Consider the following 25,148-nt stretch of genomic DNA (forward strand, 5'->3'; position numbering starts at 1 on the left):
TTGTTGTCATTTTTTTTTTTTGGCTGGGTTGTCCTGCACATTATTGGCCTCATAATAGATAACTTTCAACTTAGAGTTACGACCATCCTCTTTTTTCATACCTACCTACCCGAATTGTACTCATTATAGTTGATTTTCATTTCCATTATTTGGATGCAATAAAAAATATATTTCTTGTACAAAAGTTATAATTTTCTCATTCCTACCTCATGATAACAAAAACTATTTGTTTTCTATCTTTTTCCCTATCATATAGTTAATATGAACAGCGTTCACTCATAAGAAATGAATATTCGGCCTCTTTCTTCCAAACAAATGTTCCTTCAAAATGTCTGCTATTTATTCCTCCTTAATAAGTGTTTTCATGTGTGAATTCTTGCCTTTGGTCTTATTTGGATGAATCATTTTCATTTTGAACTCGATGAAAAAGAGTAAGGTAGATAAAAATGCCGAATTCCAGAGCAAATGAATTCTTTAATAATTTTAAATTGACCAAGACCTTAACTTCTCTATCATGCAATGAAAAAATAACAAACATTTTTAATTGTGCCAGTACACCTATCTCTGTAAGTATTCTTTCTAAAATAATTCTTAATTATCTGATCCGAAAAAAACAATTATTCTTCCCTCATAATTGGAACAGAAAATTTTTGTACAGTACCCTTACTGTCTAATATGCTTAAATTTTTTTATGTCCTAGTGCCCTACCTACTTAAGATGAAATAAAACCCATGTCTTGAAAAAGTCGTAAAATTTCTGCACTTGATTAAGTCTTTGAGAGAAAACTAGCCAATCTTCTTGCATAACATTTTTGTAGACGATTTTCGATAAGATCGAGAACAATTATGAACAATTTCATAAATTAAACCAGAAATTGAACCAAGCAAAGAAATTCGCAATAAAGAGAAGACTGCATATGTTTTTAAATTTCAGGAGAAGAGAATGTTAAGAATTAACGATAAAGCACAAAAACATAGCCCGAAAATGCAAACACGATAGATTAAAAAAGTAAAATATGAGTAAACAAAGCTGAGAATACTTTCAGCCTTGTTTTACCCAATTTATACTTTTCTATTGTATTGTCTTTAGAAATAACTTGTTGGCTATGTTGACTGTGGAAAAGGATAAATTTAGGGATTTTTAATTTATAGAAACTACAAGCTCGACAACCTGATTGAAAATTAGGTATTAAGTGATGTCAAAAGAAGATTGTATCATATCAACCAAAAATATAAAATTTATTTCTTAAATTCTTTATAAACAGAGAGAACTAAATTGAATGGGCTTACATTATTCTTAGAAAATGGAAGAAAAAATCTTCAGAAAAGGATTAAAGTAGGGTTTTTAAAACCTCATCAAGAGGCAAAATTCACATGATGAGAGCATATCAAGCTTGGAAATAGGACAAACATTCAGCTTGATCTCCCATTTACTTTCAATTTGTTTTCAAATCTTAAAATAAGCAAAGATTCAAAACAGAAGGAAAATAGAGACACCTCATAGTTACTTGAAATACATCCTTTTGATACACACGCAGGTAAAATTGACCCGTTCGTGTAGTGGCAGTCAATATAGACCCGTTGAACTCTATCCTCTTTTAATTATTCTTGCTGTAGTAAGATCAAGATTCGTAAAATCCTGAATGCGATACTGTGTCAATTACTGCTCGTGAGATATTACCTCTCTAAATCTTAAACCCAAAACAATATGCAAGAGGCAAGTTCCCCTCACTAATTATACATTATTGAAGGTATACCTTACAGGTAGGGGTTTTTTTTATCTACAGACCATGGTGGATTCAGTGGAATGTCGGCAGGAGTTGCTCCGCAATCGAGGGCCACAACAGAAGAGCAATCCAGCATTCCATTGGACCGCGCCCGGGGACCAAAATGAAAAATCATATCTACGCATCTCGCTCCATCGTGTTCCACTGCGGTCTGGATTAAAAAAGAAATCCCTATTGATGTACATTTTGTTGTGGTATCGTAAAAATTTGCACCCTCAAGTTCAATTGAAAAGAATGTGATAATTTTAAACTTAAAATCATGTTTCCATAATCGATTTAAATTCTGAAAATATTGTACAAGTTTCAAACAATTTCTTTACATAACAACGACTTCTTGAACTGAGCTAACGCATTATTTTACGACTTTAGCCGTTGATATTAACTTTAAAAGCGTTTGGTCCGTTGACAGAGTTGCTAAAAGAAATTTCATCGAATGAAATTTCTTGAAATTTCACAAGAAATTTCATGAAATTTCTTTTTTTCCCATGAAATTTCTTTTTTCCCCATGAAATTTCTTGAAATTTCCTAATGAAATTTCTTTTTATAATCTTTCATGAAATTTCTTAACTCTGTCCGTTGAACTGGACCTTCCTGTCCCATCAACCAAATAAGTCGGTTCGCTCGACTACAATAAGAGGTGCGTCATCCTTTGAACGACCACTGAACCTGCCTATTGGTTCGTACCGTTAGGAGATCCAGCAAATCGGCATCATTGTTTTTTCTCCATTCAAACCTATGGAAATGCATAGATTCTTGGAGGGGCCAGGTGCTAGGACGAGAATATATTATTGAACATAGGCTTAGTTGGAGGAAATTGCTAGATCCGCTTCTGGTTCGTATAAACGAGGTTTCTTCTCCATGTGCGTCTCCGCCTCTGAATTGAGCATGACATGGAGAGCTCTCACAGCGTGAAAGAGGGCGCGCGTGGACAAAGATGGCTGGGCATGAAGGTGAAGAGAAAAACGGCGACAAGCGGGAGGAGTAGAATTTTGCGGGGGGAGAATGGGGCTCCGGATGCAAGAGCGCGACTCCTGGCGGCCATCTCCATGCACTGCGAGAAATCCTGGTAGACGAGGCAAGTGACGGCGCAGTAGTGCGTGTGGGCGCACTCCTCCTCGCAGCTCCCCCTCTTGTACTGCACCGAGTTGGCCGAGTAATACCTGCCATCAAAACAACAAATATTTCCATTCAACAGAAAGTCAAGAGGAGGAAAGACCTCAGCCCAAGTAGCAGAGGTTGCAACAACTTGCAACAAAATCGTTTGATTCTTGCAACTAATAGATTGATGTGCAGATTGCCTACTCCCTCCCCCGAAGGAGCTATCATTGTCGGAACTAGTTGCGATTAAGTTGAAACATGTTTCAACTTCAAAGTATTGCTGGTTGCTTATCTTTAGATTTTAAAAAAACTTTGGTGCAGCAATTTTGCAATCTCAGCAGGTTGCAACTTTGTCTTCCGATCAGATCGCCGAAAATCGGCACTTATCGACCAAAAGTCGACCGAAAGTTGCAACTTTGTCGCAACTAATACCAACGTAGTTTCAACTTGTTGCAACTTTTACATTGAAAAATGCTACTTGGGAGCCGAGGAATGAGCCGACTGATTGGACTATATTTTGCAATTAGGAACTATAAATTCCGGCCCGGTTTAAAAACAACGTATGTGCCATTAGTTTCCCTATGCACATACTTGTTTCTTCAGATGAGACAAAATTTATAGCTCCAAATTGCAAAATGAAGTACAATTATTGAAATTGATTCGGAAGCAATAGCCAAAGAGGACATCGGCACGTTACGGTCAAACTATTACAAGCGCCAAGCCACGCTTCAAAATTTCCGCCGTATTTTATTTTTTTACGGAGAAATTAACCAACGAAGCTGTCCGAAAGTTTCACTAAATTTTCTTTGCGCCCCTCATAAAATTCAGTAAAATTGTCAAACGGATTCAATTTCAAACAGTATCCCATAAAGAATCACTACAAATAAAAATAAACGGAGCCAATACAATAAGGAAATAGAGCAAGGAAAAAGACGCGCGTTGCTGACGGCGCAGAGATACAACTATTCGTACTTGATGGATGTCCGTGTTGCGTCTGCAAAATTGAAGGCGCGCTGGCGCGACGCGTGAACTCGCAATGCATCGCTGTATGCTGTCATTATAGTCCAGGCAAACAAGGAAAAGAGCCTGCAAAAATCCCGGGTAGCAATGTTTTCATCGATTCCTATGTAATTTTTGACGCTGAATCCGAATTTCAACTTTGCGCCATTAAATTCGGACCGGAAAGTTGCCAAATTTGGCAAAAATGGCCTAAAATCGGACTTTTTTCCGGATTATGGCCTGTAACTTGCCAAAAATTAATCTGACGATAAAATTAGTTATTTTCAGAAATAAAGCTCGTTAAATTTCCTATAAAAAAGTTCCTATACACTTTTTTGCTCAAGACAAAATCAAGCGCGCTGGCGGGCTCCGAACTTTGTGAAATGTGCGAAAATTGCGCATACTGTAATGTGTCGGATTATCCTTATTATTTACATCAATTCATTTTACTAAGTGTAAATTTTATTATCTTCACTTAATTTGTCCAGAAATTACTCGTCGGACGATTAAAACAGGAGACATCGGGCAAAAACCGCGAAAAACACAATTTTTGATCATTTTTCAAAGTTCGGAGCCTGCCAGCGCGCTTGATTTTGCATTGAGCAAAAAAAAGTATTGAACTTTTTTATAGGAAATTTAACGAGCTTTATTTCTGAAAATAACTAATTTTATCGTCAGATCAATTTTTAGGAAGTTACAGGTCATAATCCGGAAAAAAGGCCGATTTTAGGCCATTTTTGCCAAATTCGGCAACTTTCCGGTCCGAATTTAATGGCACAAAGTTGAAATTCGGATTCAGCGTCAAAAATTACGTAGGAATCACTGAAAGCATAACTACCCGGGATTTTTGCAAAAACCGCGAAAAAACGCAATTTTCGTTCATTTTTCAAAGTTCGGTGCCCGCCAGCGCGCTTAATTTTGCCTTGAGCAAGAAAGTGTATAGGAACTTTTTTATGGAAAATTTAACTAACTTTTTTTTTAAAACAACCAAATTGTCGTCACATCAATTTTGGACGAGTCACAGGCCATAACCCGCAAAAAACCAAGTTTTCGCACATTTTACAAAGTTCGGAGCCCGCCAGCGCGCTTGATTTTGCCTTGAGCAAAAAAGTGTATAGAAACTTTTTTATAGGAAATTTAACGAGCTTTATTTCTGAAAATAACTAATTTTATCGTCAGATCAATTTTTGGCAAGTTACAGGCCATAATCCGGAAAAAAGTCCGATTTTAGGCCATTTTTGCCAAATTTGGCAACTTTCCGGTCCGAATTTAATGGCGCAAAGTTGAAATTCGGATTCAGCGTCAAAAATTACATAGGAATCGATGAAAACATTGCTACCCGGGATTTTTGCAGGCTATAGCCCTTTTCGTGGCTTATTTGCCTGGACTATCAAGGTGTCGCTCAGATTCGGAAGAGAGGTTATAAAAGAGGCCCGAGTGCGTCACAACTATCTTCAGCTGAGTTGATACTCGATCCTTTTTTTTTTCAGATTCATATCTGATTCTTTTTAGGATGATTTGTAGACCCACATCTATCCCTTAAACCGCAGCTTTAGCTCGGTTCTTTTGGAATTAATGGTGCTTGGATGCGTCCAGTAGCTTGATTTTTTATTATTTTTTTAATTAAAAAATGCAATTGATTACTTCAATACGTTTAATTTTGCAAATTTTACTGTTTACGGTTAATCAACTTTGAACCTGAAAATAACGTAGACTTGTGCTGCTTTGCCAACATTTTCTGAGCCCCCTCCACGTAGGGGGTACCCTCCGAGGGAAAAATCAAAATGCGCCCCTTTAACCAGCCAAGGGTCTATACCCTCCCTCAGATGAGAATGAGAGCCAGTCCGACCCTGCTTTGTCTGTCAACTTCAACATCGTCTAATCGTTTAAGTTAGATGGGATTGCTATGGGAACGAAATTCCCGTGAGCGTTAGAAAAACCTGTGCGCCTTCATTTGTTTTTATATACAATTCGGGCATCCGTCAAGCACGAATAGTTGTATTCAAATTGAAAATTTGAGTTGAAATACTTGAAATTCGAGTTCCTCGTCAAAAGATGCCACCAGATACCAAGTTTCACAAAAATCGGTCGAACATGCGTCAAGCAATTCGCGTTTGTCACGCCTACTTTCTTTGCGCTGCGTTAAAGTCTTTGAAGTGATTTCTGATTCCTGCATCAAGAGTGCTGTGATTCTACTAACCTGTTAAATTCAACGGAAGACGAGTCTTTCAGCCTCTCGGCAAGACTATGAAGAGACGAGGTGGAAACCTCCCTCAATTGATAATAACTAGTGAGATTGTATTCGGGCACCCAATCTGCCTGCCCTCTTTCATTTGCATTAGCTAGGTCAAGGTAGTATTGCGTGTAATCTAAAACCTACGAAACAGAGATGAAAACAATTTATCTTAAAGAGGATACAAGTAAAAAGGCCAAATAGCGTACCTAACACTGAAACTCAACGTATTAAAATCATGGGAAACTCATACACAAAGCCGTATTTCAACAAAAAAGTTTGGTTAATACGGGAAGTAAAACACAAAATAACCCTAGCTCTCGGTTGACAATTACAAGAGAAAATGCCAGCTATTTTTCTTGAAAAAAAATGCAAAAACGAGTAGTGAATGCCCATCTTTGTCGCAATAGGAGGAATTGTTATATATGTGTAATTATTATATATTATACATAATTATTAAATATACCATATAATTATTAAATGGTAGTATCTCCATTATTTGTTGCGCTAAATTCACCACAAACTGTACCAAATCAACACAGAATTTGTGTCAATTTGTGTTTCACTTCCTATATTAACCAAAAATAACACGAGAACACACATATTTCTATCAGTGTAGAAAGGATAATGTCAAATTCTCACTTTCATCTTTTTTCTTTCTCTACTTGCTCATACATTTTTAACATCAGGTTTCCTCGATTTTGAGTTTCATTTTTTTCCTCCTCTCTTCTTTTTTTCTTTCTCTCGTGTTCATTTTTATTTTATTTCTGGGGAATTGAAATCAAAATCATGGATAATTCTTTTTGCCGAGAATGCCTCTCACAATTGTGCAGTTGGAAAATTCTTCAAATCGTGGATTCAAACCGCTAGAAAGAGCGTCGTTGAATGAGTGAGAGGGTTTACCTGGCCTGTGTCGGTGTCGAATTTGTAGAGCCTAATTCCGGGGTTGTTATTGCCACCGGATGGGACACGAGGGCTCACCGAAGGCGCCATCATCATCCACGACACCGGATGACCTACGGATGGGTAAGAATAACTTACGTCAGTTATGTGAAGACTCGACGAAAAGAGCTTAGGAACAAGGAAAATACTTTCTCATGTGACAACATTGGATCGATCATTTTCCAAATCTTGTAAGCGCCAAAATTGCATATCGACGGTGTGAGTCAGCAATCACATAACTCGGGTTGCGACGTCGCAAACTTCCAGTCATCCTTCATTTTTTAAATGGAAAACTACTCAACGAAAGTTCTTTCAAACTGCCGTGATTTTTCTTCTCTTTCCGAAGAAAATTCTGCAAAAACTTCAAGGAATGATGTCAATTTGTTCTCCTTTTAAAAAATAACGTAGAGGCGAAGATTTTCAGAGACCGCAAACGAGATATGTGATTGCGGACTTATACGCCGTCGATTTGCGGGTGGTTTCACGATAACTGGAATAGTTTTGTCGCCGTTACAGACAACACATTTTTCGGTCATATTCTTAGTAGTAATGATAATCACTCGAATTTTTTGCATCAATCTACACAGGGTTACGTATTAAAACGCTTTTCAAAGATTTATCGCTCTACTTTTCAATTTTAATATATAAATGACCGAAAATGTGCTGTACGTTACGCTGAATTTTTACTGCATAACAGACAGCACATTTTCGGAATTTACATACTATTAATTGAGAAATATGAAAATTTTGTTATTTATTGCGTTACAATTTCAATTTCACGGGTGGATTCCGACAGGAAAATTTACGAAAAAACCAATGGAGCCACTTTCACACTTTCCCGTGGAGACAAGGCGGTAGAGAGATGTTGTTGAGAGGGATCTTATTATTTTCAGCTGTTCTACAAGAGTCAAGCATGAAAACAGGACTCTATTATGAGCACAACTGAGCCATTTAAAGGGCTTTCTGGTGAGGTGCCTCTTTCATGGATTAGCATTCTCTAGGGGGACGGACTCGAGGGACTCACCGGTCTCGTTGTAGACGATACGGAAGGTGTCCGAGTGTAGGTGGCCGAAGAACTGGCCGACGATGATATCGGAGTACTTGCGGACAAGTTCGAGGTATCGACGGGTGTGCCGCTCGGAGAAACCAGGCGAATCCTGCGGATGCCGCTCGTCCACGCCCGGACCCATGTGCCCCATTATGTAGACCTGCAACAGGACAAGCCTCCCGCATCAACCGCAAAGCATTCCATTCATAGCATTATCCAATAGCTTTCAAATAGCGCCGAAAATAGCTCCCACCTATCCATCCAGCCCCAAAAGCACGAATTATATTGCCCGAATGCAAGTTCAAAGTGCAACCATGTGTGAAGAATACAAGTTTAAAACGTCCTAAGTGCTGTCAAGTGTGCTGCCTTGCTAAGGAAGAACGCCGTAGGAGCCACCAGGCGTTGTCAAAACTCCTTCGACAAATCACGAATTTCCAGGTAAATTCGAAAATATTTTTATTCTAATTTTTCAGGGGATTTCGGTCGTAATTTCATTAAAAAAGTATGAAAATGTCAAGGAAAAATATTCATAAATTTTTCCCCAAACAAAAACATTGTGATAGGAAATTTGATAGGAAATTCGATATAATTTGATAGGTTTCGAACCGAAAAATAAATCCACCATCAAAATTTACGTCAAACATCGCATCATTTAAAAAAATGTTTATTTTTTGGAAAACAAAATTCGAGAATTGAACTGTGTCAAATTCTCATAATAAATTATAAGCATCGTATCTCTCAATCGAAAAGATACGATATATCAAACGTCGATTCAACCCCAACGGCAAACACTGTCAGAACTCCATTATAAAGAGCTGAATCGCTAAAAGCGCGCGAGCCGGCACGGGAGCGCTATTTTGAATCTGAGCGCGCCTCATGAGATAGAAATTGAATTCCGCGCCTTTTCTGAATCCATCCGTCAGTCCTCCAATGAAATCGCTTCCTTTTGCCGCCACGGGATGGTTCCATTTTTCAACTGAGCGCTGTGGACTCGAGACGAGGAATCAAATGTTCGGAGTTTTGTTACTTAAGCGAACACAACTTCAGAAAAAACACGACCTTATCCAATTACTTATATACGTTGTCTAATGGCATTGGTGACACCTTTTTTCATTTCTGGAGAAACAACTCTGGAGGTTAAACATTGCATTGAATATTACGACCAAAAATTGTTAGCTAATATTGCAGAGCAAAAAATTTAATTTTTAGTACAATTTTTTTAGAGAGTATATTTTAAGATAGGGGTTTCCCCTAATATGAGGATTGACTTTTGAGCTAAAATACCTATGTAAAATTTTCACTCGCTACTGGCGTATCTCGCGTATGTGCGTTAAACTCGTCCAAAGATACAGGATTAAATTTGTTCCAAATAATGGTATTTTACATTTTTTTTAAAATTATGTTTGCCACCTGCTTTCCATCAGAGACTTGCATTTTTTTTTGCAAGTTGATGTTTTTTAAATTCAGACTAGATGCTTCTCATTCTAATCGCTCATGCCCATGAGTTTAATCTCAGTAAGAAATTTCGGCCTGTAAAAACTCGAATTCCACTCACCGTTTCCTTTTTCAGCTGAGAAGTTGCTAACACCGTTTTGAGCCAGTTCCATTGGCCGGCCGGATCGTCATCATGTGAATTTCTTTGGTGTCTCGTCGTCGTGTACAAGTTTGTGTTAAGAGCAACAATACGCAATTTGTGTTTCTTCTGCTCGATCGTGTAGTAACCACCTACACACGAGAAAACGCTTCATCAGTCATTTATTTTAATCCGCATGTTCAAAAATAAACCTTGCGAGACATATAGGATAAAACGTTCGTTTTCGTTCATTTCATACATTATTCCTGGAACATTCTGCCAAACGGAACTATGTGCATCAAGACATGAGCTCCGAGACTCATAAGAACACATGCATTAGGGCTCACGTCATAATGCACATAGTTCATTGGCAGAAATACAAGGGGGGCACAAAAAAAGCCGGAATTTTGCTGTAACTTGGCAACGATGGAAAATATTAGGGTTACACCGCTAGGAGGTGTAACTAGGAGCTATCAAGAGTCACTAGGCCGCAAATTGCAACATTGTAGCACATTTTACTTCATTTTGGCGAGACTTGCCTTTCGGGGGTTTGGCGACTTCGTCGTTTTTGAAGATGGGTCAATTTCGGTAACAACACTTTTAGCGCTCAAACTTTTCTCGCTTACTCGATAAAAATACGGCTTTCTCTGTTAACCTCTTGAAGTGCTGCCTCTGAAGGACAAGCTTCATCAAAAACTTCAGTGTAAGTACGTTATTTTGATAAAATAAGGATTAAAACAGGAACCTTGATGCTCATATTGTTTTTACTTACATAATATAGTACATGCAGAGGTGGGGGCCGAAGCTTTTGAAACGTCTAGCGTTCATCATCAGGGACTTCAGACAGGGACTTTAGGGACGGACGTTTGAAAAGCTTCGGCTCCCACCTCTGCATGTAGTATATTATGTAAGTAAAAACAATATAAGCATCAAGGTTCCTGTTTGAATCCTTGTTTTATTATTCAAAGATGCTACTCCAATCATGTTTAATTACGGTATTTTGGTTTAAAAATGGTGCTGTATCGCCCGAAACTTGTACGGCTTTAAACCTCCATCGCTGTTCGCTAGAACCAATGAAAACATGAAAAAAATCGCGTTTTTGTGAATGAGGATGGTTCAATATAATTTAATTACCTAGCAGATATCACTTGGATGTAATACAGAAATATTCAGAAAGTTGGTGTGAAAAATTTGGGTGTAAAACGCGTTGTTGCCGAATTTATCCCCCACTTTGCGCTCTAGCCGGCGACGGCTGCTTGGCGTTCAGCCGACGTTCGAGCGATAAATCACACATTAAAAAGGGGAGAGACATTATTGTTCACTTCTGTAATAGGTGAAGCATGCGCCCTGCAAGATTCACCTCAAAAAATTGACTAAAGTTTTACTTTTCGCGCCAAATACAGCGCGGTCGACGCAAGCCGCATTCTAGCACCTGCAAACCTGGAAGAATACTTCACGCATTGCGCCAAACACCATGCGGTCGGCATGAACGCATATGAACGCCTACAAGACTGTAGGAATACTTCAAGCATTGCGCGTTCATTAGGGTGCGCGCTTTAATCGTTGAGAATTCGTAATTTCTCGAAGCTATACTGGACCTTCCGCGACGTGCGCCATTTCCGATCAGTGCGCACTCCGAGTCCCTAATTCTGGGATTCAGGGATCGTGGAGACTTTACACCCCTGAATAGTACTTCAGTCTATCACGTCATTGATGATGGAGTTTGTCCGTCTCTTTCTGATCGAAAAATTGAAAAAATTGAGATATTAATAATTTCCAGTAAAACTAGTCATATTTGCTCCGAAATTCAAATTTTTTAGCATCGAAAAGTCAGTTGAAACTTTTTTTCTGCCATGAGAATCCGTGCAATTTCGAGACTTGAGACACCTATTTCTCGAAGTGGGAAAAATTGCACTTATGCGCCTTGTCCTCCAAGCTCCTCATCTGATGATCTACAGGCTTATTATTGAAATGAATAGAAAAGGCTATAGACAAAGGACATAGAGGGAGCACGGAGTGATGGTGTCGGTTGAGGTAATGCTACACAGGTGGTTCTATTACATTAAGGCGGAAAATGATGGACTAACTATATAGGGAGGTCTCTGATACCTTTATAAAAAGTCTGCAAGGCTTCGGAGGGAAGCCAGTGGCTCCAGAGGTTGGCGACTTTTGCCAGTGCTTGCTTCTCGTTGGTTCGCGCCCCGGGGTCATCGTGGCCCAAAACCGGGAAGATGAACTGGCTCTTGAATGTGAACCTCAGTAACTGCGTCAAGTTTTGCAGCGCCTCCACGTCTATCGACTGCCCGACTATGTGCTTAGAAAGACCGTCTCTGAAAACGAAAAAATCACCCTCTCTGCACAACAAATTCTACTCTGTAATATCAATAAATCACGAGACGCATCATTACCGCACACACCTGAGGCTACCCAAGTAGCAAAATAGAATTTTTCTCTAGAAAAAAAATATTGAGAAAATTTCTAGAAAAAACAGAGAAAATGAGAGTTATCCAGAAAATAGAAAGAAAAAACATTGCGAATCAAAAGTCTGACCAAAGAAAATAGATCTATTTCATAGGTCTACATTCTGTCAACTTCCCATTTGGAAAAAAGGTAGAAAATTTATTGAAAGTAGAATAATTTTCTAGCCAATTTCTTAATGTTTTCTTTTAAGAAAATGCAAGGAAAAATGTATTTTCTTTCTATTTTCTTGCGTCTATTTTCTAGATCTACTTTATACCTATTTTCTTTCAAGAAAATTGTTCCATCTAGAAAGTAGACATTTTCTTGATGAGCGCCACCTAGAAAGTAGATGATAATGCTACTTGGGTAGGAGCGCTTCGAGGGGTTAAACCGCCAAGCGCCCAGCGGGGCGATTATTGAAATGTCATCGACTCTGTGTCGCCGCTTACAAGACATAGCCCTATCTTAACCGTGCAATATTTCGCAAATTGATGTCTAATCGGGCTGGTTTAAATTTCAATAATCGGCCCGCAGGGGACGTACCCCTCAGTAGTACAAAAATCCCCAGGCTCATTGCAAATCCGAGGTCTTGATTGATTTCCGAGAAAAGAGAGAGAAAATCTAGAGCATTTTTAACCCAAGGATTGCGTCAAAAGTATTCAATTTTATTGAGTCAACAACTGCTCATGGCGAAACCTCATAGAGTACATAGAGTCGCAATTTAAATGGGAGAGCTGGCGCCATGTTCTGCTCAACGGGTTCCGAGCCCGGTGTGCGCCGAGCTCGGGTCACTTTTCCGATGCACGTTCGATCCAAAATGGCGGTGTGGAATACGCGGTAATTCTTATCTCCTTCGTTTACATCGGATTGCCGGGTACCCGTGTATCGCAAACAATCGATCGTGTATCGAAAAAGTGACCCAGCGTCACACAGGACTCTTGGAATTCGGGACCTGGAAAATGCTTAAAAGTGGCGCCAGCTCTCCCGCTTACATTACGACTCTACATATCGACGGTGTAAGTCGGCAATCACATAACTCGGTTTGCGACGTCGCAGACTTCCTGTCATACTTTATTTTTTAAACGGAGAACTACTCAACAGCAATTCTTTAAAACTGCCGTGATTTTTCTTCTCTGTGCGAGGAAAATTCTGCGTAAACTTCAAGGAATGATGCCGATTTGTTCTCCTTTAAAAAAATTACATAGAGGCGGAGATTTTCAGACATCGCAAACGAGTTATGAGATTGTCGACTTACACCGTCGATATGTACTCTATGCAAAACCTCTACCTTAACTCTCTCTTTGACGCCACTTTCCAAAATCCAAACTTTCTCGTTTAAGTGAGGCTTTTTCGGGCGAAGACGCGGGGTGGCAGAAGGGCATAGTTCCGTGTCAAATTAAAATTAGATAGAAACCCTGGTTAAAATTGGCAGTAGAATCTGTGTTCCAAAATACCATAAACCTACGGCCGGCTGTAAGATTTCAAATAGCTTCTATAGCCGGCTACACAATTTCTTTTAGCCTTTTATAGCCAATAGCGACTAAGCAACTCACAGCCAGGCGATAGAGTGTATGCTAACCGCAAACGTCATTAATTACGGATAGTAGGACTTAGTGAGTTTTTGAACCACTGCTCTCTTTTTGGGTCGCAGTATCTAGATTTATTTTGAGAGGAAAGCTCCGTGCTTTTGATGGATGCTTGCCATTCCCGATATATTAGAGCGCCTTCAGTTTCGTATGATACTGTGCAATACCTCTGGTGTGAAATAGTTGCTTCAAGCGCCGTGGCACGCTGCGGTGCGGCAGGCGGGCAGCCAGCGCGAAACGCGCATTGGCGCCTACAAACCTAACGGGGATACTTCACGCGTTGCGCAATGCGCAAAGTATCCCTGTTGGGTTTGTAGGCGCCAGTGCGTCGCCGCTCCGCTTTGTGTTAGGCTGTAATATTTAATCTGGCGGAGTCAGCGTTATTCAACTCATGATTTTGAAATGTTTGCACATTCTGTGCGGATGATTCTCGTTTTAATTGATGAAAAAAATATGTATTCAAGGAAAATTGAACGTGTGTTTTGTAATTATTAAGGTGGTTCCGTATCAAACTTAATGATTTCCAAAGCACACAAATTTCTACACAATTCCTTATAGCCTCTTATAATAGATGGCGAAAAAGCAACAGCAAGGCGATAAAGTTGTAAAGCCCGGCCGTATGATTTTCTCCGCATTCTACAGCCAGCTATATGATTTTCTGTAGCCTTCTTTAGCCGGCTAGGAGAATTCCTATGGTATTTTGAAACGCACCTCTTATCGCCAATTTTTACCAGGGAATGGCAGAAAAAAAGAGAGCATGAAGACACGTATGATTATGATTATATAGGAAACTCGGACGAGGATGTAGTTTGATTGTTCAGCGTTACCCTGTCCAGATGATGAATTCAATATCGTCGCCGTGTTTTGCTTTCATCGACATGACCGCCGAGATGACGAGTGACCAAGGTGAATCGCAATCGAAATGTCCGTATAAACCCGCCATGTGCCGTCCTCTTCCGCCTGACAGCTCATTTCTCCAGCAGTCTAGACACAAAAGTACACGCAAACACAAATAAGTCGATTAAGCAATATAAGTTCCCCGAAACTCCTCGCTCATACTGCCGTGCAAAGGAAGAACGCCGTATGAGCATTCGAGAGCTGCCAAATTTCTCCGGATAAAACATGTATTTTTGACGAAATTTATGCATGTTTTTCCATGAAATTTCAAATATTTTAGATTAAAGTGTGAACAAAATAGTCTGAAAAATTTGAAGAAAAATATTTACAATTTCCCAAAGGAATTCGAATTTTATCGGAGGAAATTTGGCAACGCCTGAAGGTTCATACGGCGTTTTTCCTTAAGACGGCAGCATACCGCTCCCCCTCTGTCGCAACTGGAGGTATTTCTGCCAAACGGAACGATGAGCATTAAGACATGAGCCCCGAGACCCATGAGAATGTATGCATAGCAGGGCTCACGTTATAATTCACATGTAGTTTCGTTTGCCCGAAATACGCCCGAATGATCCTTTTCAAACTATTTCGTCAAAAATCGCAAAAGAACCGTAAGTGAAAGAAGACGAACTGAAGCATTGCGGTAGCATTGAAGTACAGCAGGGCTTGAAAAAAGGCATCGGTAAAAGAGCCTCCCAAAATAAGGGCTGCTTTTCGCCCCTTTTTCGGCATTCGATTCGACCATCAAACCAAGATTTAAGTGGAAGCTTATAATGACAGAAAACTCAGGAAAAAATTTCAAGATGAGTACAGGAACCGTTTTCGAGTTACGGGTGGGCAAAGGGGTCAAACTCTGGCCTTATTCTTCGCTATTTTCTTGTTGAATTGATATGTCTACGGGGTTGTTATCGTTGTATACACACGTTATACACACCAGTTCCTACGTATTTTTACACGCAAAGTCGAGTTTTAATGATGACGAGTCGATATATCGATCGGTTATGTCGATTTTTTAGGATTCTTTACGGAAAATCGACGATTTTTTTAGATTGAAATTGTTCATTTTTGGTACATGGATGACTAAATGTACCCAATACGACTGTAGCACTGGAAGCGTTGCCGTCTGATGTCGGTTCCTCCTCGTGGTGGACGGTGGAAACGAGGGTTTTACCCTCGGCTAAACGCCGACCAAATATGTGCTGGTTTGGTAGTAACACACACACAATTCTTTTATTTTTATTTGTTTACTTATTAAATTTTTTTTCTCAGTACTTGAAAAAATTGCAGACTTGGAGCAAATTCCCTGACTTTTCCATGTTTTCCATGCCATTTTTTTCCCCTGACTTTTCCAGGTTTTCCAGATCGCTGGGAACCCTGGTAATTTAATCATTTCGGTTGGTACAACGGTCGTGCACCTACCTATAGTTTACATATTTCTCGTCCTGCTTTGCAATGGAAACTTCAGGTATGTTACAAGACAATGACTGTTTTGGATATTGCGAATTCCGTACATAAATAACGTAAATGAATAAAAATTTGTTGGGGACGTCGTCAAAATATTTGATTATATATTTAATTCCTTATAGCCTTTCCAAAATGTCATCAAGAGTGATTTTCTCAAAATTCAAGTAAATTCAAGAGATAAAAAAAAAAGATTGCTCTTTTCGTCGAAAAAATTCAAGTAAATTCAAGAAATAAAAAAAAAGATAGCTCTTTTCGTCGAAAAAATTCGTTTTAGACGCGATAGATGGCAACACTGTCGTCGGAGGAATTAAAAAAATGGTTGGGAAAACAAACGGTCCGTCCTGCCATTATTTCTGGAGAGCTTTTGTCGCCTGCTCGGACTTGGGACTCCTTTGCCTCTTGCTCATGAATATTCAGTGCATAGTTGCAGAGCTCTCCAGACAGTCCTTTCTCTCGTGTGATCAAGACTTGAGGGGAAATAACCTATCTACGTGGGAAACCAGAGGTAGATGGGATCCCTCGCTGAGAGCTGACTTTTAATGCGTGTTTGCGGATTAAACCGCGGTCCGACAATGCATTCAGAATCGTTGCCGATTTACGAAAAATCGACTGAATTTCCGTACACGAGGATTCAGTCGGCATAAGAATAAGAGCCCGCGTCGACTCAATGGCCCCTTTCCGAGAGAGTGGGTAGTTTTAATTATATCCTAACCTCCATGAAGTACGCCGGGTACTTGAATTTCATGCCATAATACTGATTTTTTAAAATGCTTGAGGAAAAATTGCTATCTCAACTGATCGAAAAAACTGATGAACAAATACCTTCGCAATAAAATTGCGTCTCTCAAAAGAATTTTGTCTATTTTAAAAAGAATTTGGGCTGTTCCAAACACAAATACTCATTTACTATAACTCCCGTAGGCTGAACTAAGATTTTTTTTGTGTATCGAGAGGGGGAGGGGGGGGGGGGGGGCTCGGAAATAAGGCATCTCGTAAAAGGACGTCTGGGGCACCGGAGGGTACCTCACTGAGAGGAGTCTGGAGGTTCGGGAAAATTTTGAACACTATGAGACGTGCCAGTGATAACTGTGAGCTGTAATCGCCGCCTAAAAATCTATTACGGCACAATTTTGAAGATGACAGTTATTGCGATTATTTTGCAAGATCCTAACATCGTCTGAAGAGTCCCGGTAAGACTTTGGGGAATGACATCCTCTGCTTCTTCATATTCCCAGATCCATTCACGACTTTCTTCCTCATTGCTTGCAATCCTCTTGCAAAGTATCAGAACATGGGCTGCGGCGTTTTTCTCAAAAACCAAGTCATACCCAATTGGCTGAGAAGTTGTCAACGGGATAGCGCTGTCTCCACTCGTCAAAATGGAAGCTCAAAGTGAATCGATTTCAACGATAAGTGGCTTAAAGTTGGGACTTGATACGATTGATGAGTGTTGCAACTCAAAATAGAGTGGCGCGACTTTTTTTTTGATCAACAATCGCAAACAGATTGTATCTATCGATTCACTTTGAGCTTCCATTTTGTCGCCATTTTGACGAGTGAACACAGGGCTTTAAACAGGTTCCATTACTCGTTGCTAATCTATGAGATTCCACCGTAGAATCCGGCTTTCTTAACACCCACACACAAGGCACTATGCTCCGGTAGAGTATGACGAGAAAAGCAACTCACCTCTCTTGATATCACCGTGCTTCTCGTACTTCAGGTCGTAGTGGATATCGCTGATTTGCCAAAAGTATCCTGTAACAAAAATTTCAGGATTCATGAATTATTTCAAGTTTTATTTAATTCTTTTTTTAAAGCTAATTGTCACAGATAGTAGATGCAGAGCCATGCGCTGCTTACGAAATATTCGACACATCAAACGATACGCCGGTGCCAACCGTGCTATGTGAGTACATAACTTCGTTGATAAGAGGAAATCCAAAGCGCCTTCATTTTCTTGAATATGCAATACGGACATCCTTCGGACATAAATAGTTGTATTCAGGCGTCGGCTGCATTACGTCACGCGTCGCGTCGTCGTCTGTCGTGCTAAGGAAGAACGCCGTATGAGCCTTTAGACGTTGCAAAATTTCCTCCGATAAAAACCGAAATTACTGGGGAAATTGTGAATATGATTTTCTCAAATTTTCAGAGATTTTTGTACACAATTTAATCTAAAATATCTGAAAATTTCAAGGAAAAATATGCATGAAATTTCTCAAAAATACTGGTTTTATCGAGGGAAATTTGGCAACTCCCGAATGTTTATACGGCGTTTTTCCTTAGCAGGGCAGCCGTAAAGTTTGTTACGTGCTGTATCATCTGAAGTACCTGTGTTGGTATTTCTCTCAACGGGTTAGTTGCACTGGTCACAGAGTTGTGTTTTAATGCTTACTCCTTGTAGATTAGCAAAAAAAATTAAGATCTGTCCAAACAGCAACTTTCTACGTACATTATCAACCGAGAAATCAGCAGATTGTTTACACTTTGAACAATAAAAGACGGGAAAGGTGCAATGCTCGATTGAGATGCCTGCTAAACCCGTTTTAAGGCGCGATTTGACTCGCCAGAATATTGCGTTTCTTGTGACCGGGCATTCAAATTTCCTGTCACCAATGTAAAATATAGACTTTAATATCTTATTTAAGAGTTACTTTTAGTAATTTTCGATGTAAAAATCGCGTTTCACGTGAAATTGTGATCAAGAAACATGTATCAGAATGCTTCAATTCATACCTTGTCTAGTGGTCCATTGTCGAGAATTTACTCAATAGTCGAGTATCCTCAATTACATGTTTATTATACACACAATGGCACCGCCGACTGAGTCTGAAATCAATTTCTGAACGCACAAAAGGCTCTTTGATTTGAAGTTATGGCGTTGGTAATAATTAATAAATGATTGGAGAGTCTACCCCTGTAATTAGACAAAACTCCATGCAAGTATTGAGGTGAATGCATGAGAATAGTTGCCGTTCTGAAGGAGACTTCGAAAGTCAACAGGAAAATTTTTAGCCTACAATGATAGAAGCCTTCCTCGTGTATTCGTCCCTCCTATGCGTAAATCATTTGACTAAATTCAAGGGTGTGCTCTTTGAGAGTTTAATGATCACACTGGGAAAAAAAACACATTGGATCTAGAGTCCAGACACTTAAAAACATCGACAAGAGGAAAGCCTCTTGATTCAATCAGATTTAAGCTTAAATCAAGAACCAAGTCTCTTAATTTCAGCGGATTTCCTTTTGATTTAAGCTTAAATCTGATTGAATCAAGAATCCTTTTTCTTGTCAATGTTTTCAGGAGTCTGGACTCTAGATCCAATGTGGTTTTTTTTTTCCAGTGCAACCAATCAAGAGTAATAATTAAGAGCTTTTTATGAGCTTAGTATAATAGACCAATCTATAGAAATAATTAAGAAGCTGTTTGTGAGTTTGGAAGGAAACTAGAGGACATTTAGGAGGGCAAGACCATGTATGAAAGTCCAAAAATCCATCAGGGACCTGACAGGTCAGCCGACCCAAAATTTCAAAAGATACATTCAACACGGAGAAAACTGACTGTTCTGAGCCAAAGACTCCGTGGTCTGTGTATGAGCATATTTTGGCGGGCGGTGATTTTGCCCTACCATTGACCATTCAGTAGTACGAGAGCAGTTGATGCACAATCGGTGAGTATCCTCAGTGCATTTTCACTGCATTAGGTGACATTTGGACAGGAACCAAGCCACATCTCCTATTGTCAAATGTAATTGGGCCATTCAATTTTTTACATGAAAACGGTTGTGCGTATTTTTGAGCTAATTTAAGTGATTTTTCTGCCTAGTAAAAAGCAAATTCCTCAAAAATTTTAAAGGAATCCGCACGAACGTTCTCTTGTGAAAAATTAAATTGACCAGTAAAATTTTTCAATAGTTGATTTGGCTTGGTCCCTGTCTGCTAAACGCGGTCCATTTGGGTTCCGGGACTTTTCGGCACGACCGTTTCGGCGCAGGACTTTTCAGCGCGGGTGTTTCGACACGGGGGGTTTTCGGCGCACGGACTTTTCGGTGAATTTCAGTAGACAATAAAACTGGGACCTCTGAACTCATCGCACTGATCCTTATCTTGATATGAAATGTGTTTGGTGGAAGGTGTTTTGTCTTTATTTTTTAGTGACAAGGGCTCTTTACTAAGGACTTAGCTACTTTTAGTAATTTTTACGAATTTATAAATTTTTAAGTGCCAAGGGATAAATATACATATACACTTTTTACACTTCCACGGCCTTCTATTTCGTTAAGTCTAGCTAGTGGGCCGAGCTGGTGACGTTTCATTCCTACTCCTTCCCCTCTCATTCCTCTCCTATCTCATCGTTGTTTGGACACTTATCTGGCTAGAGCGGGGTAAAAACTTCCAAGACTTGACTATCTTAAAACATTTATGTAGCAAATTCTTGGAATTTTTGGTCAACCATACCCACAACTTCCACTTTCTTTGTCCTCCTCTCCGAAATATTCTGACAGGAAATCGTTCTGGATTAGAAGGTGAGCAGTCCCTTCTTGTATTCTAAGGCCTTGTCCACACGAGCGCGGTTCGCGGAACTTGGTTCGAGGAACTTGTTCCCGGAACAAGTTTTAGCTGAGCTGAAAACTTAATCCTCCTAAACCCGGAACTTCCCCGTACTCCGAGCTATTGCATAAGTTTCTTTTGACGTGAATTTGTTTGTTTTTGTTTTTTACGTCCTTTACATGTCTTGACATTTATTTTTGTTACTTTGGCGGCCGTAATAATCTATTATCTTGCAATAATTGTATAGTTTTATTGAAGTTCCGGTTCCAGTTCGGGCGAACTCGTGTGGACAGCATCCCTCCTTTCAAGGAACAAGTTCCGGGAACTGAAAAGTTCGTCGAATAAGCTCCTCGAACCACGCTCGTGTGGACAGGTCTAACAATATAGAACGTGCGCCAAAAAATCCGAACACCAGTGGTACCTTCGTGCTTTCCCAGGAATCAGTACTTGAAAATAGGCAATCCACCTTACTTGCAAAAACTCCATTGCCCACTGAATTACTCAATACTCGGTCCTGATGTCATCTTGTTGTGTACTTCTATTACATCCAGGCTGTCATTCGGATTTGATTCGAGTTCCTTAGATTCCGGGCTCCTCCTTTTATTGCAGTTGAATGAGACACGGCTAAATGGACGATAAAACGGCGACTTACTACCCTCGTCTACCCTTGCCACGTACTCTCCCATCCCGACCGAGAACCACTCAACCCCAACAGAAAACCCCACGCAGTTGTGCGGTTCTCCCTTAGCCTCGGCAATAACAATCCCGGCCGGAAAAGTTACGCTGCGTCTATGCCGCGATGAATGGGGGAACCGCGATGTAAAGGAGAGCGTGCGATTACCAGTGTTGCCAATTCGTGGTAGCATCGTATTTCGTTTTGAGTTGTTTTTTGGGATTCTTACGGAATTTTGGCAACGTTGCGCGACTTCTCGCGAGCTAAGCTCGTCAAGCTCACTCAAACTTCGCGCGAGGAATCAAAGCTTACCGCCGATGCCAAGAGGTTGCCTATTATTTTAAGAGCTTATAAGTTGCTCAAGCTACGCGCGGCGCGGCGGACGACCGAGAGAGCACCCTACGCACGCTGGGCAAAAGTTGCAGCTTTGACGGGTAATGCTAAAAATTACCCCGATCGGATCCAACTTCGAGTGGAAAAATTTCGTCGTGCTTGTGCTTGCTTTAAATTGGACGTATTTCTATCAAACGGAACTATGTGCATTGTGACGTGAGCCCTGTAAGACATATGTCGCAGGCAAATAGTAAAATTAGGCGTTTTGTCAAATGCCTAGGCGAATAGTCAAATATTCTAACTTAAATTGAAATTCTGATTCTTTTCCTAATATCAGACAAAATAATTCATTGCCCCTGCAAGAAAAAATCCTCGGTAAAAATTTGCACACACAATAGTATTTTAAACAATTTTTAGCTCCTGAAGAGACACTGATCTTGGATTTTCAGCAGGTTGTAAAATACAGAATTTTTGGAATTTCAACATTTAATGATATGAGAAGCAATTGAAGAGGAAGAGATAAAAAGAGTTCGAAGGTTTGATGAGTTATTTATCCAAAAATAGTGAAAAATCGTGAGCTCTTCGCCATGAATTCACAAAATTTTGTAAACCGTCAATATTTGACCATCTGCCTAGGCATTTGACGAAATGCCTGAATTCACCATTTGCCTGCGACAAATATATTCTTATGGGTATCAGGGCTCATGTCTTAATGCACATAGTTCCGTTTGACAGAAATACGTCCAATTCTTTGCTTGCCGAGAGCCGAATCAAGCATTTTCTCGAATCCTTCAGCAGATTACCTATCAATCATTCTGGAAAGAGCTATTTCAACGTTTCACTCGCAGCTTACTGTATGTGTCAATTCTCAGAGAAATAGTATACAATTTGGACCGAGTTCATCAGGAAGGAACCAACCTCGATTAAGTTAAAACTGAAGAAAAGAGCTTTGAAGTTTTATTCGTGCATAAAGCTCAATGTAGAAAATAAACTTTAACCCCTCTTTTCACAAACTAATTTCTGATTTTCGCCTTTCATTTTTTGGCAGGAAAAAATATACGGATAGTGGAGCTCAAAAACATTATTGACTCAATTTTTCCGAAAATGTGGGTTGGTGCCTTTCTGATAAACTCAGTCCAACATTAAGTGAGATTTCACCCTTTGAAAAGTCGGGTTTTTAACGTCATCCACCGCGGTAGTGACACGCCCTTGGTTTCTTCCACCTTGCTTTCATCAGTCGGTGTGACGCACATGTGCACTGATTATTTAACATGGAACTCGGATGAAAGCAACGTTGAAGAAATCAAGGGTGTCACTACCGCGGTGGATGACGTCAAAACCCCGACTTTATAAAGGGCGGTAAATCGGTTATTATTGAACGTAGAAAGTTGCGGTTTAGACAGATCTTATTAGTTTTAGCTCATCTGTAAGAATCAAGCACCAAAACACGATTCGGTGACCAGCACACCTGACCGATTAAATTAAAAAAAACCTTTGATACTGATTTTCGTTCAACTCCTCGATGCGACCGTAAAAAATATGTTTTGTGCACTGGGTGCCGGGAGCTGTTTGTGGGCGCGATCCACCCCCCACCGCCGCCGCTCCAACCCCCTCCTACCGTGTTCCGCGCGGAGCGTCGTGTATAAACTTTGGTACAAACTTTGAGTACAAGCTCAAGGAGTCGGGCCCTTCGAGCGAGGATGATAGCCTATAAAGCTCTGCCGTCGAGTCTTCCTACCTAAAGACGCTATCTCCTCAGGTGTGATCGACGCCCTTAGCAGAGAGGGCCCCTATACTCACATCCACATCGGCGGGATCTATGTGAAGCGAAAGGGATCCCCTTCTCCCCACACTTCCCTTCCAGGAGGGTGGAGTAGAGTCCCTTTATAGAGAGAGTTGAGACAACGCGGCTAATAGATGTCACAAACGGAAATAAAGGTTACACAAATCGGACGTTTTTTGAAATCTTCCATCAACCCATTCCCGAATTCTTGTCTCCGTTTCCTCTCTCATTCCATTTGTTCCTTGCCGTACCTCCAGTTCCCCGGTCCATTCCAATTTATAAATTTTGTAATTGGTGAAAGTGTAATCTTTATTCCCGTTCGTGGCACTGTAAAGGCCTACAATACGGGAACCAATCGGAAATGGATTTGCATTGTCTTTACTCTCTGTATGAGGGGACTCTAGGGTGGAGGAAAGGGAGGCCGATAGATAACGGAAAAATTGAACAATGCGCCACTTTCTAGGTACAAAACCAGCACCCAAGCGCCTCTCCGCACGAGACAGGTACAATCGCATCCAGCATTCGTTCTTTTACTTTTTCTTTATTCCAGGAATGCAAAAAATTCCAAAATGAGAGAGTTTGCCTCAAATTGGTGATTTCCTAGAAAATTGCTACATTTCTCAGTAATAGTGCGATTCGTCCCTCTTTTTTGAAACATAAGGGGAAAAAGAGAAATTACTTTTTGAAATTGCCACCCAACCGAAGATTTGGCTCACGTATGCCGCGCGGTCCTACAGGATCGCCATATAGGACATTTTCTGCACCCCTGCTATATTCTTGGCTAATTCACCTCTTTCAAGGGCACGGATTTACTTGTCGATTAGAGAATATCCATAAGGTGAGGAGAGCGTATCTTCTATTGGACTACATTTTGCAGCTAGGAGCCACTATTTTTAGCTCATTTGAAAGAGTACCTATCTCCAGAGGGAAATAAAAAGTGCATATGTTGTGTCTGAAATGAGCCGGAAATAATATTTTCTGATAGCAAAATGTTGTCTAATGGGTCAGTTGCGCTGGTAACAAAATCGTGTTCTGATGATTGATTCTTGTAGATACGCTAAAAATAATGAGATCCATCCAGACCGCAACTTTCTACGTTCAATATTAACCGAGATATCGCCCTTTGAAAAGTTGGGTTTTTATCTTAGACGGTGCAATGAGGGTAATACTTTTTAGCGGCTCTGGTGCTTGCACTAGAGCTGCTATTCCGGACGGTCCCAGCTGGGAGTATCAATGCAGCATGTTACATTGTAGAGACCGCGCGTTGGTTGATGGGAATCGGCGCCATTTTCGGCTATGTTCCTTGTCATGACTTTATTTTATTGCATACTGTTTTATTGTTAGTCAATGCTATGTTGTGTATTGTATTTTTGGAATCATGGTGATACAGTCAACAATTCAAAACTTGTTTGTGCTTTTATCTCGTGATGGAAAAAATGTACTTTACGTTCAAAATTTGAAAATTTGAATTTTAAAGTTTTCGCGGTTAAGGAAGCTTTAACCACTGGGTTGGAGCTTCCTAGTCATATTACTTGATATCAGCTGATAGCAAACAAAGGTTACCAGGGAAACCGTAAACGTCTAACAACTATCGTGGCCATTGGGGCGATTATTGAAATGATATCGACTGTATGTCGCCGCTTACGACAGGACATAGCCCTATCTTAACTGTGTAATATATCGCAATTCGATATTGTTTTGATTTTTAAAAGGAGCAATTCATTC

The 25,148-nt window shown here is 40.1% G+C and overlaps 1 protein-coding gene across 1 annotated transcript; it reads right to left on the reverse strand.

Annotated features, from left to right (window-relative positions):
• Window positions 1-1,219: 1,219 nt before the first annotated feature.
• LOC109035727 (acid sphingomyelinase-like phosphodiesterase 3b) lies at window positions 1,220-17,932 on the reverse strand. The gene is made up of 8 exons (XM_072298864.1): window positions 17,773-17,932; window positions 14,553-14,709; window positions 11,789-12,009; window positions 9,662-9,831; window positions 8,083-8,266; window positions 7,020-7,132; window positions 6,084-6,259; window positions 1,220-2,946 (listed from the first exon to the last, which is right to left on the reverse strand). Exons 1-8 carry the CDS (start codon window positions 17,864-17,866, stop codon window positions 2,688-2,690), a joined length of 1,374 nt encoding a protein of 457 aa, XP_072154965.1. The 5' UTR covers window positions 17,867-17,932; the 3' UTR covers window positions 1,220-2,687.
• Window positions 17,933-25,148: the final 7,216 nt, after the last annotated feature.

The sequence above is a fragment of the Bemisia tabaci genome, chromosome 3 (assembly GCF_918797505.1).
Source record: "Bemisia tabaci chromosome 3, PGI_BMITA_v3".
Taxonomy (NCBI): Eukaryota; Metazoa; Arthropoda; class Insecta; order Hemiptera; family Aleyrodidae; genus Bemisia; species Bemisia tabaci.